General features: G+C 41.4%; 1 protein-coding gene across 7 annotated transcripts in view; it reads left to right on the top strand.

Moving 5' to 3' along the window:
• LOC309364415 (vomeronasal type-2 receptor 26-like) overlaps positions 1-19,435 on the top strand; it is a gene marked incomplete at its 5' end in the record, with an annotated part of 48,340 nt that overhangs the window by 13,692 nt on the left and 15,213 nt on the right. Inside the window, 6 exons of one of the 7 annotated variants that reach the window (XM_081901647.1) lie at positions 1,774-1,996; positions 2,904-3,174; positions 3,991-4,806; positions 7,697-7,924; positions 9,181-9,307; positions 9,682-10,788. In XM_081901647.1, coding sequence (XP_081757773.1) covers positions 1,785-1,996; positions 2,904-3,174; positions 3,991-4,806; positions 7,697-7,924; positions 9,181-9,307; positions 9,682-10,595 — 2,568 coding nt within the window. In that variant the 3' untranslated portion in view covers positions 10,596-10,788. Of the gene's footprint in view, positions 1-388; positions 1,997-2,903; positions 3,175-3,990; positions 4,807-7,696; positions 7,925-8,575; positions 9,308-9,681; positions 10,789-15,139; positions 15,411-16,276; positions 17,102-19,435 lie in introns of those variants that run through there. The other 6 variants (XM_081901646.1, XM_081901651.1, XM_081901652.1 and 3 more) reach the window with 6 other exon arrangements.

Below are 19,435 nucleotides of genomic sequence, written 5' to 3'. Positions count from 1 at the left end.
TAGGTAGCCGTATTGGTCTGAAGCAGTTGAAATAAATAAAAATAAATGTCCAGTAGCACCTTAGAGACCAACTAAGTTTGTACTGGGTATAGGCTTTCGTGTGTTAAGTTGTGGGTGAACATATCAGACGACACAGCGATTCTTCAAACAGCTCTTGTTGTGGTTGGGATAGAAATATTAAAATAGTTGTTGCTGTTTTGATTATAAAATATGCTTTTAGTTTTTAAAAAATTCAATGAAAACACAATGGTGCTGTTTCATTTATTTTACACCTCTAGTGGGTCTATAATCTGATTTGTTCTTAATGTGCTCCAGAAGCAGAAATACCATTGGGAAAGCTTCTCCTAGCATGGGGAACTTTTACCCATACACAGATTGAACAGCCCATCAGTGAGTTCTTACAAAAAGCAATTTCCCCAGTGGTTCAAAGAGCAATAGAACCTCAACAGCTGAAGGCCTCATTTGCAAGCAGTGAGAGTCACCTCAGAAGGTTCCACATCCTCAAGAATCTGCCCCAAACTCCATTAACACCTGCAGTAAAACACACTGTTTTTGAATGTATAATCGATGGTTACATACTGGACCCCATAGATAACACTGAGGTTCAGCCTTCCTCAGCCCAACTATGTATGCTTGAAATTCTTCCAGGGAAGGAGCAATCTTCAAGGTCTATAAGAGATTTCTCTGTCCTGACTCTTCCAACATTCAGCTTCATTGGAAACCAAATTGAATTGAATCTCTAGTCGGTTGCTAATATACAGTGGTACCTCAGGTTAAGAACTTAATTCATTCTGGAGGCCCTTTCTTAACCTGAAACTGTTCTTAACCTGAGGTACCACTTTAGCTAATGGGGCCTCCCACTGCCGCTGTGCAATTTCTGTTCTCATCCTGAAGCAAAGTTCTTAACCCGAGGTACTATTTCTGGGTTAGCGGAGTCTGTAACCTGAAGCGTCTGTAACCCGAGGTACCACTGTATTACTAAGCCAAGGCCAGATATTATTGCTACTGTATAAAGCCAATTGACCAGTCAGCACTAACTTCTATTATCTCATGTGAGTATCTCATGGCTTATCTCTGTGTTAGAGACCTCCATTGGATGCCAATGAATCTATAGTTCTGAGGCAGTGTGGTGTAGTGATCAGGGAGTTGGACAGGGGCCTAGGACACAAGGGTTTAAATTCCCGCTTAAAGGCCAAACTTCTAGTACTATTACTGGGAGGGAGGAAAACTTTTTCCTATCCATATTATCCACAGCATGCTTATAAACCTCTATCATGTCCTGCCTTGGTCCATCATAGCTATTCTATAGCTTCTTGGACTTTACTGGTCAATGTTTCCTCAAGTTTAGCAGGGCCCAGATTGACAGCCCCGTCTTTGAGTTCTCACAAACATGTTTTGCTCTGGCTCTGCAGCTGCCCATTGAGTCACTCACCGATTCAAGGGACTTGCAAAGGAGGTGAACCTTCTTAACCTTATAATTATCAAAATCGTGGTGATTTGTTTATCTAGTCCAGGGATTTCCCCAACGATGGCCTTGGAGTCCACAAATCACATAAGCATCAGAATCACAGGCAGAATGAGATAACTTATTGTCACAAGCCTGTAAGAAGGATTGAGGCATAAATATCAGAAGCCTGGCCTGAGAGATTTGGGGCTGGCAGAGCTCGTTTCTGTGGGAGGTTTCCTTTTTCTACCTTTGCTTCTGAAGCTACCGTAGGAGTCCAGCTGTACTTCTAATGTTACTTCTTTCATAAGAGTGTACAACTCTTGGAGGCATAGCCAGGATGATATTTCTGCTGCTGCTGTTTCTGCTGCTAATGCCCCATGGAGCCTGTGGGATGCTGAAAGCAAAATGTCCATTGAACCTATATATGGAATCTGATCCGTTGAATTATTACAGGCCAGGAGACCACCTCATTACTCAGGTCATATTTCCAGCATCTTATAGACCTTACCCATTCAACTTTTTCCGACATCCCCAGAACACCATTAAGACGTAAGTGACTTTATGTTACCCAGCCTCCATTCACATTAATTGCTGTTTGCCGGAGACAGCATCTAATTTCTGCCCATCCCTAATTAAACTTTCTCTCTCCATTGCCCCCCTATTGCCTTTCGAATAAGATTTCGGGATTGAAAGTCAGCATTAAAGTACCCAGTGAGCCCTTAATATCCTGCAAACAGAGATTTTAATTCTGAATCCTTTCCCTATTTGGGGCTACAGTTTCCTTAATACAAAGGCAACATCTAAAGGACGGTTGATCATCTCATGTCCTTCTTCCGGGGAAGCTCTTTTTGAACTGCTCCATATAAAGATAACACATTAAAGGAAAATTTGGCTTATTAATGTATTTTTATGCAAAAAGGGTGTTTCTTCCTGGTCAATAATTAAATGTCTTTGCAGAGCTTCCTGTATTCCCGTATTCCCAACAGAACTGTCTAACTTAAATATCCCGTGTGGTGTTGGGGGTATTTGGATTACATCATGCTAATCTTGCATTTGGGGATCGAAGAAAGTGTAAAAATCAGAATGTAAGGTGACCACCTCCTTCACTTCAGACTCTTTGTAACGTTCAAATCTGTATAGGAACCTTGCTAGGTGTTCCACCAGACTCGGAAGTTAAGGTGAGTAACCCAAGATAGGGCATTTCTCTCTTTCATATCTTCTCATCTTGTAAATAGTTCTTGCCAACTTAAGGAACTCTAAATTTCAATCTAATTCACCCCAGCTCAAGCTCTCCTAAATGCTACTCCTTTCTTTGTTGGCGGATCTGGGCAAGATTCTCCTCCTTCCTAGCTGCAGAGATTCCCGTTAGATATAACTTGTATAGAGCAAGGAGTTGTTTTTATTTAATGGAGAATGGAAGGCTAAAACAATTTTCCGTGTATTCATTTATTTGCAGTTGGTCAGCAAAGGACACCTCGCCAGTCCTCTCCATCTTGTTTGCAACCCAGGAGAACACCCGGTATCTTAAGCATTTAGCCAATGTCACCCTGGGCTATAGCATCTATGAGGCCGCTTTTGATGTCAGGACAACTGCCGATGCCATGCTAGACAGTATTCCAAACTACAGATGTGGAAGACAGAATAACGTGCTGGCTGTTTTTGAAGCAACTTCTTCTGAAATCCCCAGCCAGATTTCAAGCATGTTGGGCATCTACAAAATGCCCCAGGTAGGAATTGGAAGGGAAGAGATCAGTTATGTTTCATTCCTCTTTGCTGTCTCTCCAGCAGTGTTGAGGAACCCCTTCATGCCCCCAGAAGTTTCTAAACTGCAAAGCCAACCATTCTTTCAATTAGCCATGCTTGCGCAGACTGATGGGAAGATGTAGTTGACAGTAGCCCCTGGCCCCTAATGAGTTCTTGTTTCTCAGGAAGACCAGTGGCTGTCTGGCAGCTAACTGAACACAGAGGTTTAAGTGCTTGCACTCCTCCAGACTGTATAGCTGCTTAGCAGTGCTATTTCTTGGGGGACACAGGGAGACGCATACCCCTAAACATTTTTGAAACTACCAGGAGAAGAAACTACAAATGTTTAGTTTCTTCTCTAGCATCGTAAATCGTCAGTTCCATTGAATAGCATCATGAATCATCAGTTCCGTTGTCGATGGCGGCTTCCTTTCCTTTCCCAGTGTTTCCTGAGTATAAGATGGAAGCGAGAGTACCCCTAAACATATTTTTTTAGAAAAAAAGCACTGCTGTTTAGCATCTGCCTCTCATTCTTTGCATTGTGACTCTAGGAAGAGTTTGGGGTACCATGACCCCTGAAGGCCCCAGATGCCCTGGTCTGTCTCAATGTCCATTGGAGCCAGTTCCTTCTCTGTAAGCTCCAGGTCCTCCACTGAACAGGATTCCTCCATCAGAGGCATGGCATGCATCCCATAAGCCTCTGGTTAGCTACTGTGAGAAGATGGGCCTTTGGCCTGATCATGCAGTGAGGCCTTTCTTGTGTATTCCTGAAACCCTGACACCAATCCTTTTCATACTAGATCAGTTTTGGCTCAGCTGCTCATGATCTGAATGACAAAACTCAGTTCCCTTTTATCTACCGGATAGTCCCCAAAGAAGAAACACAGTACATGGGGATTGTCAAGTTGTTGCTGCATTTCGGGTGGACGTGGATCGGTCTCTTTGTTCCAGACAATGACAATGGAGAAAGGTTCCTAAGAGCCTTCACCCTTCTGCTGATCCGGAGTGAGATTTGTGTTGCTTTCTTGGAAAAAATTAATCTTCTGAAACTCTCATACTTGCATTTTAATGTATCTGCCTTGAGACAAGTCAAGGTGTTTGTTTATTATGGGGACTCTGAGCACAGAATTTATCCAATCATGATGTTACAAAGAATTAATGAAGTGAGGAAATCTCAAGGGATAGTCTGGATCACAACAGATCTTCTGGACATTGATGAGATGTTGTTTGGTGGCACAGATTACTTCGAGCCTGCCCAAGGTTCTTTGTCCTTTGTAATGAATACCAAAAAGAGGACAGAACATGGCTACTATACTCGACTTTCATTTGAAGCTACAGCTGCAGCTGCACAGTTTTGGTCAAGAGCATTCAGTTGTACATGTTCAAACCATGTGCTTTCCGTGGAGGGTTGGACAAGATGCACTGAAAAGGAACCACTGGAAGCATTGTCCCAGAAAAAGATGGGGGAAATCTGGTCTCAAGACCGCTACAGCACTTACTATGGCGTCCAGTTTGTGGCCCAAGCCTTGAATGTCGCATATTCATCCAGATCCAAATGGATGTTAATGGCGGGTGGAGGAGACAGATTGGAACTTCAAAAGTTGCAGCCATGGCAGGTCTGTCCTCACCCATTTTTTGCAATTGCTCTCTGGAATCCGTTTCAGATTTTATATTCCTTGTAGTTTACCTCATTGTTATTGTTAAATATGTTTAGGTTTCCTATGCCCTGTCTTTAGTAGGACAGGTTAATAAGGATTTTTTAATTGTACATCTATTTTTGTGGTTCTTATATACTTCGAAAATTGATTAAAATCATTTTTTTTTATAAATATTTATTGAAGTTTTTTTTTTAAATACAAATGCATAAACAATAAACAACATTACTTATTCATAACATAGTTTCATCTCTTCTTTGGACTCCCTCACGTCTCCCGCTCTCACTTTCATCGTTATAAAGATTTTTCAGGCAAATTATCATCTTGTTTACAATCTTATATCCGCTCCTTTAAATAAAATCTAACAGTTCTGCAAAAAATTTATATTTCATTAATTCACTTATCATCAAATTCAAATCTAATTCATTGATAGGCAATTTTTAAGATCTAGCATCTTTGTTGATTCAACCAAATTACAATATTTTTGTAAATAAATCTTGAATTTCTTCCAGTCTTCTTCAACTCTCTCTTCTCCCAGGTCTCGAATTCTGCCAGTCATCTCGGCCAGTTGCATATAATCCATCAGCTGCATCTGCCAGTCTTCCAGTGTGGGTAGATCTTGAGTTTTCCAGTTCTTAGCGATAAGTATCCTTGCTGCCGTTGTTGCATACATAAAAAATGTTCGGTCCTTCTTTAACACCTTCTGGCCGACAATACCCAGGAGGAAGGCCTCTGGTTTCTTAGTGAAGGTATACTTAAATACCTTTTTCAGCTCATTATATATCATTTCCCAAAAGGCCTTCACTTTAGGGCAAGTCCACCAGAGGTGAAAGAATGTTCCTTCATTTTCCTTACATTTCCAACATTTGTTATCAGACGAATGGTATATTTTGGCAAGTTTAACTGGGGTCATGTACCACCTATATATCATTTTCATTACATTTTCCTTCAGAGCATTACATGCAGTGAAGTTCAGCCCAGTGGTCCACAACCTTTCCCAGTCCTCAAACATAATGTTATGCCCAATATCCTGTGCCCACTTTATCATAGCCGATTTAACCATTTCGTCTTGTGTATTCCATTTTAGCAGCAAGTTATACATTCTTGATAATACCTTAGTCTTTGGTTCTAACAATTCTGTTTCCAACTTTGATTTCTCCACCTGGAACCCTAACTTTTTGTCATTTTTAAAAACTTCTTTAATCTGAGCGTAATGTAACCAGTCTCACACTTTATCCTTCATTTTCTCCAGACTCTGCAATTTCCAATTATCTCCATCTTTTTCTAGTATTTCCCAGTATTTTGGCCATTTGGCCTCCATATTGGGTCTTTTTCGGGCCTTAGCCTCCAAAGGGGAAAGCCACCTCGGAGTTTTGTTTTCCAATAAGTCTTTATATTTTGTCCAGACATTAAATACTGCTTTCCTGACAATATGGTTCTTAAAGGCCTTATTGATCTTAACCTTGTCATACCATAGATATGCATGCCATCCAAAAGCATTATTAAAACCTTCCAAGTCTAACACATCAGTGTCCTCGAGAAGTAGCCAATCTTTTAGCCAGCAGAAAGCTGCGGCTTCATAGTACAACTTTAAGTCTGGCAGGGCAAAGCCCCCTCTTTCTTTTGCATCAGTTAATATCTTAAACTTAATTCTGGGCTTTTTGCCCTGCCAGACAAATTTAGAAATATCTCTCTGCCACTTCCGGAAGCACTCCGTTTTGTCCACAATCTGCAATGTTTGAAACAAAAACAACATCTTTGGCAATACATTCATCTTGATAGCAGCAATTCGGCCTAACAAAGAAAGCTTCAGTTTTGTCCAACTATCCAAGTCTCTCTTAATTTCAGACCACCATTTTTCATAATTATCCTTAAATAAACTCAGATTTTTTGCTGTTATGTTTACCCCTAGGTACTTTACTTTTTTAACCACAGTTAGTTCTGTCTCTCTCTGAAACCGTTCTGACTCTGTATCTGTCAGGTTTTTTCCCAACACCTTAGTTTTCTGTTTATTTAATTTAAATCCCGCCACCCGACCAAACTCTTGAATCAATTGTAATACTCTTTTTGTACTAGAATCTGGCTCCTGCAGTGTCAAAACTAGGTCATCTGCAAAAGCTTTTAGTTTATATTGTTTCGCTCCGACCTGGATTAAAATCATTTTTTAATACATAATTTGGGAAGGTTGGGAGGAATCTTTCAAAGGACAAAATAAGCTATGAAAAATTGTTAAGGAGCATTCTCCTACATAAAACTTAATTAAATAATTACTATATTTAGTTAATAACATTTATATATTGCTTGACTCCTGAAGAAACCCTCAAAGCACTTTACAAAAACATTAAAATAAAATAATTCACTAAAGAAGACCCTTATTTAAAACATAGAAAGTTGAAATCACAATAGGATAGGTTAAAGCCAATTAAAAGGCATGCTAGCTTTCTACAGTTGCCAAGTGCTTGCCTGTATGTGTCCTCCATATGTGTTTATTTGAGTCATATGTCCTGCGAATTTATAATCTGATAAAGCACCAGTTGTAATGACCAAAAGGTTGTTATCTTTAGCTGACCTGAGGCCTCAATGTCCTTGATTTAGGACCATTCTCTCAAAACTGGTAAGATGTCTGGAACCTTACTCAATTATCCAAGAAAAACAAGACTACGCCCCACAAAATATCCAACGTCGTTGGATATAAGCTTTGCTCAATCATATACCCAGAAATATCCTGCAATTATTTTGTTTAAACATAATTTACTCTCATCTCTTATGGAGTTTGCACACAAGCCTGCTGTTTTCTCCCAAAATTCGGATATCTTGTTTTCTAAAGCTGGTGTTTTCTCTGCCATTCTAGTTTCACACTTTCTTGAAAGAAATTTGGTTTTCCAATTCATCCATAGGAGGGATGTATTCTGATCAGAATGGGGAGCTGACTGCCAACTTTGATATTGTGAACTGGGTCGTATTTCCCAATAGATCTCACAGCAGAAAGAAAGTTGGGAGCATCAAAGGACAGGCATCCTCCGACATAAAATTCTCCATTAAACCAGAAGCCATTGTGTGGCCTGGGAAATTCAGCAAGGTCATTGCATTCATTCATTTATCTGTTTATTTATTGTACAGTGGTACCTCAGGTTACATACGCTTCAGGTTACAGACTCCGCTAAACCAGAAATATTACCTCGGGTTAAGAACTTTGCTTCAGGATGAGAACATAAATCGTGCTCCGGCGGCACGGCTGCAGCAGGAGACCCCATTAGCTAAAGTGGTGCTTCAGGTTAAGAACAGTTTCAGGTTAAGTACGGACCTGCGGAATGAATTAAGTACTTAACCTGAGGTACCATTATACTTATGTCCCACCTTTTCTCTATGGAGCTTCATGGCTACCTGGGAATTTGAACATTAGTCCCGTGGGTTCTCATCCAACTCTCTGACCACAATGGCACAACTGGCTCTGGTTCCCTTGCTGTGACATCTGTTAAGTTCTGACAATTTGCTGATAGGGGCCATTTTCAGTTTAACCCTAAGTGGGCCTTGTGCAGAGAGAGACCCACTCCCCGTTGTGTACAGAGCTGCTGTTTTCCCTCTCTATTTTCCCCTCTCTTTTTTGCATAGCAAATCAGATGGAGGGGGCAAAGAGAGGAGAGACTGCTCTTACACTTGCATTTTCATCTATCCCTCTGAGTGGATGAACAAGGACATCAATGGACCAAAATTGGCAGTGTGGCCCTAGCTGCCATGTGGGCTTTATCAGCTGCCCAATAATGCCAGCTGCTTATAAAAGCACAACAATACGCACCATAGTGTATGGCTGCCATTCCTCCGGGATGTCTTGGACAGATCTGGGAATGGGCTGCAGAAATGGCACCCAGACAAAAGCTTTTTGCTGAAACAGCAAAATGTCCTGGAAAACCCAAACGTATGGCAAGCGGAGTGATTTCAAAAAAAAGGATTGAAAATTCAAAGAAAAGCCCAAAACATTTACAAATGGGGAAAATAAAGCTCAACAACTTTGTCCAGAATATGGCAACCTTTTCCCAGTGACAAAAAAGAACAATAAATCTCAAATGCAGTTTAAAAGGCCATAGTTTGTTTAATCCTTTGTGTTCAACAACATTTGCGTTCAACAATTAAAAATGAAACTTTATCTCAGAAAGAAAATGAGTTCTCCACAGTTCTATCAAATTTGGAAGAGTCTCACTCCCATTTTAAAGCTTTCTAACCTAGTCTCGGTATTCTAAAAATAATTTTTATTTGAGCGTATTTTTAGTCAGAGCCTTCAGATGATGTCTGTAATTTATGCTGATCTCCTTGGGTGCTCCTTTTCCTTCTTTTTAGGTCGTGCCTCATTCAAGATGCACTGAAAGCTGTCACCCTGGATATGCCAGAGTGGCTAAAGAAGGGGAGCCCATTTGCTGCTACGATTGTGCTCCTTGTGCAGAAGGGACAATCTCCATTCTGGAAGGTGGGTGACTCCAGAAGAAAGGGAGAGGCAAGATTTCAGGGGGTTCCAGGGATCACCTTAGGTTCGTGCTCCTCTGGAGAATTGAAGACTCAGGGGAGACTGCTGTAGCTTTAAGAAATATGATTTAGTTTCATATTTACACCTTCAGTCTGCATGGAGGAAGTCCAGATCTTCTCACATGATCAAGAGGGACTTGTTCGCCATAGCAGTGCAGCACTTCAGGGGAAGAAATCTCAGCACACCTTGTTAAAGACTGTATTTTCCTGACACCTCAAACGCACACTCCATCACCATGGCAACCTCTGTCAGAAAACAGACAGGTATGGATTTAAGACTTTTGTTAGTAATTCTGAAATCATTCTTCTTCTCTTCAGATGCAAAGCATTGCACCAGATGCCCAGAAGATCAGCATGCAAATCAAGCGCGAGACAAATGTGTCCCCAAGAATATAACATTTCTCACTTATGAAGAACCCTTGGGGATTATCCTGGTTTCATTTGCTCTCTTGTTGTCCTTGACCACTGGCATTGCGAAAGGAATCTTCATTAAATACAAGGAAACTCCCATAGTCAAAGCTAACAATCGAGACTTATCCTATATCCTCCTCAGCTCCCTCCTGCTTTCCTTTTTGTCCTCCTTCCTGTTCATCGGCCGGCCAAGGAAAGTCACCTGCCTTCTCCGACAAACAGCCTTCAGCATCATCTTCTCAGTTGCCGTCTCTTCTGTTTTGGCAAAAACCATCACTGTGGTGCTGGCCTTCTTGGCCACAAAGCCAGGGAACAGGGTGAGGAGATGGCTGGGGAAGAGTCTGGCCAACTCCATTGTCCTTTCCTGTTCCAGTATGCAGGTTGTCATCTGCAGCATCTGGCTGGGAATCTCCCCACCCTTCCCAGACTCCGACATGCACTCCCAAGCTAGAGAGATCATCCTTCTATGCAATGAAGGATCTGCTGCCATGTTATACACTGTCCTTGGCTACATGGGCTTTCTGGCTGCAATCTGCTTCACAGTGGCTTTCCTAGCCAGGAACCTTCCAGGGTCCTTCAATGAAGCCAAGCTGATCACCTTCAGCATGCTGGTCTTCTGCAGTGTTTGGGTGTCCTTTGTGCCCACCTACCTGAGCACAAAAGGGAAGTTCATGGTTGCTGTGCAGGTCTTCTCTATGTTGGCCTCCAGTGCTGGGCTTCTGGGCTGCATCTTCCTTCCCAAGTGCTACATTATCATCCTCAGGCCTGATCTGAACACAAAGGCACATCTAACTACAAAAAGTGAAGGTGGTAGTGTCTGATTCTTAGCTTCTTTGAAGGTTCTTGGCTTCACATAAAATACAATGTTGTTAACGTGGACCAAACACTGGTGTCAGGATGCTGTCAGCAGCTTCCAGCTGGTTGCCCAGGAAAGTATAAAGACTTTGGTCATCTTGCTCTTCCTTTAACAGCACAGCACCAACCACTCTGTCAAAGGCATCTGTTTATTTGACCAACACCTGTGGGGGGTCTGCATGAGCTAGGTACACCTTTGAGGAGAACAAGGATTGCTTGAGGGGCAAGAAGCCCCTCTACAAGGTTTTGAGATGCTCAGATGCCTGTTGCACCTCAGCTGTCAACTGGAACGGCTTCTTGCCCCTCAAGCAATCCGTGAGGGGTGTAGTGAATCTCAAATAGGCTGACATGAACTTGTGGTAATATTTGGCCAATGCTAAAAACCTCTGCAGGTCTTTCTTTGTCTTGGGCTCCTGCCGTGAAACTACGCTCTGCACCTTAGCTGGATCCATATGCACCCCTTCAGTTGTGAGGTGGTACCCCAGGAAATCTTTGTGAATTCTGCATTTTGTAGATTTATTGTGCTGGTTAATTGTTCTAAATGTGATCTTAACAATAAATTTTGTTGTAAAAGCCATTGAAATTGTTCTTCTCGGTTATCAGTGTTGGCTGGCTGCCCCGTGGCTCCTGCTACGCCATCTGTCATGATTTATGACCTAACAGCCAATTAAAGTTGACTCAGGACAATTTGTCAGGATGCTATCAGCAGCTCCTGGCTGGTTGCCCAGGAAAGTATAAAGACAAGGAAAGGTTTCTTACCATCCTTTTTTATTTCAATTTTTACAGAGAGAGGCTATAGAACTCAGCCTCTTAGATAATGGCGTTGTCCCAAGTGACTTTCCACCCTTGTCTCTCCCACATCCTCATTCGTCACTTCAACGGTATTGCTACGCGCCCTCTGTCTTTGAGCTCTTTGCTCTCCTACTTTTAAGGCTTGCCAGGTTCTAGGAGATAGAGGGTCTTAGTTGCTTTCTAATGACATCGTATCAACCAGCTGCCGCTCCACTTCTGCCACCTCTAAATTCATAAAATCATTGTTCACAGATGTCTTGCCAGAAACCTCTCTACCATCTACACTTCCAAAACATCCAGTATTACCGACCTGTTAGCAGTAGTCGTCATAAGTCAATAGGCTCATGTTGGAAATATTCAGGAGTGATCAAGCCACCACATATTTCAAGACAGCCAGGACTACCTTCTTCCATGAGGATGCATTGAAAACTCCAGAATCCACCCACTGATACCCTCTTGGCAAGCTTTAATAAATCAAGCAGGGGTTGGGAGATCACATGTATGGGACCACAATAAGATTGTGAAAGGAAGTAGTAATGAATGATGAAAGTGAATGTATAACAAGGATAGAGAGGCCCTACTGTCCTATCCATCTTATAATCTGATGGACCTGTTAATGAAGATGTCCATTTCACTGACTTGCACGGGTGTAAATCAATATTGTCTTTAAATGCTGACTGTGGTTCAAAGAGCAATAGAACCTCAACAACTGAAAACCTCATTTGCAAGCAAATTTACAAGTGAGAGTCACTTCAGAAGGTTCCGCATCTTCAAGAATTTGCCCCAAACCCCATTAACACCTGCAGTAAAACACACTGTTCTTGAATGTATAATGGATCGTTACATGCTGGACCCCATAGATAACACTGATGTTAATAGCCTTCCTCAGCCCAACTATGTATGATTGAAATTCTTCCAGGGAAGGAGCAATCTTCAAAGTCTATAACAGATTTCTCTGTCCTGACTCTTCCAACATTCAGCTTCATTGGAAGCTGAATTGAATTGAATCTCTAGTTCGCTGCTAGTATATTACTAAGCTAAGGCCAGATATTATTGCTACTGTCTAAATCCAATGGACCAGTCAGCTGATTGGGCTATCTGATGAACCCGAACTTCTATTAGCTCATGTGAGTATCTCATGGCTTATCTCTGTGTTAGAGACCTCCATTGGATGCCAATGAATCTATAGTTCTGAGGCAGTGTGGTGTAGTGATCAGGGAGTTGGACAGGGGCCTAGGACACAAGGGTTTAAATTCACGCTTAATGTCCAAACTTCTAGTACTATTACTGGGAGGGAGAAAAACTTTTCCTATCCATATTATCCACACCATGCAGGACTTTATACAACTTTATCATGTCCTCTCTTGCTGGTCTTGGTCCATCATAGCTATTCTCTAGTTTCCTGGACTTGAGAGTCACATCTTTGAGTTCTCACAAACACGTTTTGCTTTGGCTATTCTATAGTTTCTTTCTTTCTTTTAAATAATTTTATTAGATTTTCCACTTAAATCATATTCACATTTTTTTACATACTTCTGTAACTTAATATATTACTCTGTAAGACCATCAACATCCTTCCCTCCCTTTCTGACTTCCACATATCTTTCATATTTTTCACATTTCTATAATCACTTATTTACCCTTTGTCAAATTATAATATTTCACCTTCTTGTCGGTAAACGTGTTCCTTATATTTACATTACAAAACATTTCAATTCAGGCCTACAAACGTTTTCAAAAGTTTACAATTTTCTTTCATATAAAATATAAATCTGTTCCAGTCCTTTTGAAACAGTCCATCACGCTGATTCCAGATCTTCCCCGTCAACTTGGCCATCTCTACATACTCCACCACCTTGACCTTCCAATCTTCCAGTGTTGGGAGTTCCTGCTGCTTCCGTTTCTGAGCCAGAAGTGTTCTTGCAGTTGTTGTGGCATACATAAACATGTTTACCTCTCTTTTATGTATTTCTTCACCAATTAAACCTAATAAAAATGCCTCTGTTTTTTTATTGAACTTATATTTCAAAACCTTTTTTAACTCATTATATATTATATCCCAGAAGGCTTCCACTTTGGAGCAGGTCCACCACATGTGGAGGAAATTCTTCTCCTTACACTTCCAACAATTTTTGTCTTGATTAATATAGATTTTAGCAAGTTTGGCAGGTGTGATATACCATCGGTACATCATCTTAAATACATTTTCTTTGAGTGACACACATGCTGTAAATTTGATTTAGTCCACAGTTTTTCCCACCTTTCAGAATCAATCAGATCCTGGGCCCACCAAATCATAACGCTAGATATGCTATAGTTTCTTGGACTTTACTGGAGTTAATGTTTCCTCAAGTTTAGCAGGGCCCAGATTGAGAGTCCCATCTTTGCGTTCTCACAAACATGTTTTGCTCTGGCTCTGCAGCTGCCCATTGAGTCACACAGCGATTCCAGGGAGTTGTAGAGGAGGTAGACCTTCTTAACCCTATAATTATCAAAATCATGGTGATTTGTTTATCTAGTCCAGGGATTTCCCCAACGATGGCCTTGGAGTCCACAAATAACAAAACATCAGAATCACAGGCAGCATCAGATAACTGATTGTCACAAGCCTGAAAGAAGAACTGGGTCATAAATATCAGAAGCCTCTTGTTTCTATGGGAGGTTTCCTTTTTCTACCTTTGCTTCTGAAGCTACTCTAGGAGTTCAGCTGTCACATGAGTGTATGACTCTTGCAGGCATAGCCAGGATGATATTTCTGCTGCTGCTGCTGCTGTTTCTGCTGCTAATGCCCCATGGAGCCAGTAGGATGCTGAAAGCAAAATGCCCATTGAACCTAAATGAGGAAAGTGATCCGTTGAATTATTACAGGCCAGGAGACCACCTCATTAGTCAGGTCATATTTCCAAGAGCTTTTATAACTTACCCAATCAACTTTTCACGGCATCCCAAAAACACTGTTATGACGTAAGTGACTTTATGTTACCCAGTCTGCATTCACATTTCTTGCTGTTTTCCAGAGACAGCATCTAGTTTCTGGCCATGCCCCTTGGTATCCTGCAAACAAAGAGGTTGTTTCTGAACCCTTTCCCTATTTTGGGCTTCAGTTTCATTAATGCAGCTAAAGCATAGTTGATCATCTCATGTCTCATGAGAAAGGGTGTTTCTTTCTAGTCAAGTGTTAACAGCTTTGACAGCTTCCCTTATTCCTTTATTCCCAACTGTCTAAATTAAATGTCCCTGGTGGTGTTGGGGGTATTTGGATTACAACATATCTTAAATAAGTTCTAAATCGACTCTGCAATCTTGCATTTGCGGATCAAAGAATGTGTAAAAATTGGAATATAAGGATACCACCACCTTCCCTTCAAACTCACTGGAATGTTCGAATCAGTATAGGAACCTTACTAGGTAATTCCACCACCCTAAGAAGTTAAGGTGAGTAACCCAAGATAGGGCATTTCTCTCGTTCATATCTTCACATCTTGTAAACAGTTCTTGCCAACTTAAGGAAATCTAAATGAGCATTTCAATCTAATTCATCCCAGCTCAAGCTCTCCTAAATGCTACTCCTTTCTTTGTTGGTGGATCTGGGCAAGATTCTACTCCTTCCTAGCTGCAGAGATTCCCATTAGATATAACTTGTATAGAGCCAGGAGTTGTTTTCATGTAATGGAGAATGGAAGCTAAAACCATTTTTCGTGTATTCATTTATTTGCAGTTTTTCAGCAAAGGACACCTCAGCAGTCCTGTCCATCTTGTTTGCAACCCAGGAGATCACCCGGCATCTTAAGCATTTAGCCAATGTCACCCTGGGCTATAGCATCTATGAGGCCGCTTTTGATGTCAGGACAACTGCTGATGCCATGCTAGACAGTATTCCAAACTACAGATGTGGAAGACAGAATAACGTGTTGGCTGTTTTTGAAGCAACTTCTTCTGAAATCCCCCACCTTATTTCAAGCATGTTGGGCATCTACAAAATGCCCCAGGTAGGAATTGGAAGGGAAGAGATCAACTGTGTTTAATCCTCTCTGCTGTCTCTCCAGCAGTGGTGAGGAACCCTTTCATTCCCCCAGAAGTTTCTAAACTGCAAAGCCAACCATCTGGCCATAAGCCATGCTTGTACGGACTGATGGAAGTTATACTTCAGCAATATCCTAAGGCCAATATCCTAAGGGCCAATATCCTAAGGGACACAAAAGAGTAGCACCCAAAAAGAGAGACCAAAGGGGGGAAATCACATTGCAAGAAAGTGGAAAGCGAGTTAGAAAACCCTCAGCCTCTTCCTAACTCCCTCCCCAGACTGTCAATAGGAAGATGTGGTTGAAAGTAGCCCCTGGCTCCTAATGAGTTCTTGTTTCTCAGGCAGACCAGTGGATGTCTAACAGCTAAATGAACACAGAAATTTATGTACTTGCACTCCTCCAAACTATGCAGCTGCTTAGCTTCTGCCTCTCATTCTGTGTAGTGCCCCATTGTGACTCTAGGAAGAGGTTGGGGTGCCATGACCCCACAAGGCCCAGATGCCCTGCTCTGCCCCAGTGTCCATTCTCTGTAAACTCCAGGTCCTCTTCTGAACATGATTCCTCCATCAAAGGCATGGCATACATCCAGAAACATTTGGTTAGCTACTGTGAGTAGATGGCCCTTTGGCCTGATCATGCAATGAGGCCTTTCTTGTGCATTCCTGAAAACATGACACCAATCCTTTTCATACTAGATCAGTTTTGGCTCTGCTGCTCAGGATCTGAATGACAAAACCCAGTTCCCTTTTGCCAGGGCCTTTCGCCTGGTCATGCAATGGGGCCTTTCTTGTGTATTCCTGAAACCCTGACACCATTCTTTTTCTTACTAGATCAGTTTTGGCTCTGCTGCTCAGGATCTGAATGACAAAACCCAGTTCCCTTTTATCTATCGGATGGTCCCCAAAGAAGAAACCCAGCACATGGGGATTGTCAAGTTGTTGCTACATTTCGGGTGGACGTGGATCGGTCTCTTTGTTCCAGACAATGACAATGGAGAAAGGTTCCTGAGTGTCCTCACCCTTCTGATGATCCGCAGTGGGATTTGTGTTGCTTTCTTGGAAAAATTTCATATTTCGACCCTGGAACAAATGTCATCCTTACATTGTAAACCATCTGATTTGAGACAAGTCAAGGTGTTTGTTTATTATGGGGACTCTGAGCACAGAATTTATCCAATCATGATGTTACAAAGAATTCATGAAGTGAGGAAATCTCAAGGGATAGTCTGGATCACAACAGATCTTCTGGACATTGATGAGATGTTGTTTGGTGGCAAAGATTACTTCGAGCCTGCCCAAGGTTCTTTGTCCTTTGTAATGAATACCGAAAAAAGGACAGAACATGGCTACTATACTCAATTTTCATTTGAAGCTACAGCTGCAGCTGCAGAGTTTTGGTCAAGAGCATTCAGTTGTACATGTTCAAACAATGTGCTATCCGTGGAGGGTTGGACAAAATGCACAGAAAAGGAACCACTGGAAATTTTGTCCCAGGAGGAGATGGGGGCAATCTGGTCTCAAGACCGCTACAGCACTTACTACGGCGTCCAGTTTGTGGCCCAAGCCTTGAATGTCGCATATTCATCCAGATCCAAATGGATGTTAATGGCGAGTGGAGGAAACAGATTGGAACTTCAAAGGTTGCAGCCATGGCAGGTCTGTCCTCTCCCCTTCTTTGCAAATGCTCTCTGGAATCCGTTTCAGATTGTATATTCTTTGTAGTTTACGTCATTGTTATTGTTAAATATGTTTAGGTTTCCTATGCACTGTCTTTAGTAGGACAAGTTGATATGTTTTTTTTAATTGTTCATCTATTTTTGTGGTCCTAAGATACTTTGAAAATTGATTATTAAAATCTGTTTAAAAAATAATTTGGGAAAGTTAGGGGGAAATCTTTCAAAGCACAAAATAAGCTATGAAAAATTGTTAAGGAGCATTCTCTCACATAAAGATTAATTAATTAATTACTATATTTGGTTCATAATATTTATATATTGCTTGACTCCTGAAAAAAACCTCAAAGCACTTTACAAAAATGTTAAAATAAAAAAATCACTAAAGAAAATCCTTATTTAAAACATAGAAAGTTGAAATCACAATAGGATAGATTAAAGCCAATTAAAAGGCATGCTAGCTTTCTACAGTTGCCAAGTGTAGAATGCCTGGTGCACCTCAGCTGTCAACTGGAACGGATTCTTGCCCTACAAGCAATCCGTGAGGGGGGTTGTGAGTCTCGAATAGGCTGACATGAACTTGCGGTAATATTTGGCCAATGCTAAAAACCTCTGCAGGTCTTTCTTTGTCTTGGGCTCCTCCCGCGAAACTACGCTCTGCACCTTAGCGGGATCCATATGCACCCCTTCAGTCGTGAGGTGGTACCCCAGGAAATATTTGCGAATCCTGCATTTTGTAGATTTATTGTGCTGGTTAATTGTTCTAAATGTGATCTTAACAATAAATTTTGTTGTAAAAGCCATTGAAATTGTTCTGTCAGTGTTTGTAAAAAGCAAAAAAAAGGAGGAAAAGGTTCTGAGCTCCCTTTGCCTCTTCAGCCTGGTCCTCGGACCCTTGTCGGCACAAAAAGAGTCCACGAGAATATCCTTGCAGAGTTTTATTCTTAAAAGTCTTTGTGCAAAACACGACTGAATAACTCCACACACCAGCATCAACCAACCCAAACACCAGCCTCAGCAACAAACTAACATTTCTCACTTATATATACAACTTGGTGCAGACCGCTGAGTCATGCTGACCCAGCTTTATTCGCATTAAAGAAACAGCGGCCATTTTAGCCATGACACCCCTTCTGTTTCTTTAAATGCGAAAAAACCCCAACAGAAACAATACATACATACATACATTATATACATAAACCCAGTTTTGTCATCAGTTCATTATGGCATGTTGCTGGCAAAGGCTTGGTGAACAAATCAGCAATATTACCTTGTGATTGACAATACTCCAGTTTGATTACCCCATTCTGTACACAATCTCTAACATTCGCATGACGGATAGCAATATGTTTTGATGCGGATTTCATTATTTCTGAGCCCGCTAATGCAATGCACGATTGGCTATCTTCATACACTTGGATAGGCAAATCAACTTTACAATCTAGATCTTTTAGTATCTGTATAAACCACATGATTTCATTGCATGCTAGCGACAGGCTCCCATATTCTGCCTCACTGGATGAGGTTGCAACAAATCCTTGTTTCTTTGACCTCCACCCAATTATGGAATTGGCAAACATCATAACCATTCCACTTGTAGATTTTCTGGTAGCTACACAGCTTCCCCAGTCCGCATCAACAAATACTTCTAGTTTTTCGTCTTGTGTACTAGATATCTTCAAACATACATTTAATGTCCCCTTTAGATATCTGATAAGCCTTTTCAAAGCACACCAATCAGCAGTACTGGGTTTAGATACACGTTGACTCAGAACATTTGTAGCACATGCAATGTCTGGCCTTGACCACTGGCTTAAATATAACAGTAATCCTATTTTTGAGTGATACAACTCAGGCTGATCAAATTTATCATCACACACTGTCTTTGGGAAATCTGGTGTCATGGGAGTCTGAACTGGCTTGCAGTTTTCCATGCCAAACTGCTCTATCAAACGAAGAATTTTCTCTTTCTGACTCAATAGGAAGCTTCCATCAGCTTCCTGCCTTACTTCTACTCCCAAGTAATTGCTTACAGGCCCCAAGGTTTTAAGCTTAAACCTCTTTTCCAGTTGACTTGTGAGCTTCTGGATCTCATCTGTGGAACTCCCTGCCACAAGCAAATCATCAACAAAGACTAAGAGCATTAGATATTTGTTGCCTGATCCCTTGGTGTACAGGCATGGATCAGCCACACTCCTTTTAAAACCAAGTTTTACAAGGGCTTCATTTAAACACTGGTTCCAACACCTTCCACTTTGTTTGAGACCATAAACAGCCTTTCTCAAACACCAGACTGCACCATTCTCCTCTTCAAACC

This window comes from Podarcis melisellensis (genome assembly GCF_964234715.1).
Source record: "Podarcis melisellensis genome assembly, chromosome: 2".
In the NCBI taxonomy this organism is placed as follows: domain Eukaryota; kingdom Metazoa; phylum Chordata; class Lepidosauria; order Squamata; family Lacertidae; genus Podarcis; species Podarcis melisellensis.
Note: the sequence above shows the minus strand (reverse complement) of the source record. Positions and strands in the feature narration are given on the sequence as shown.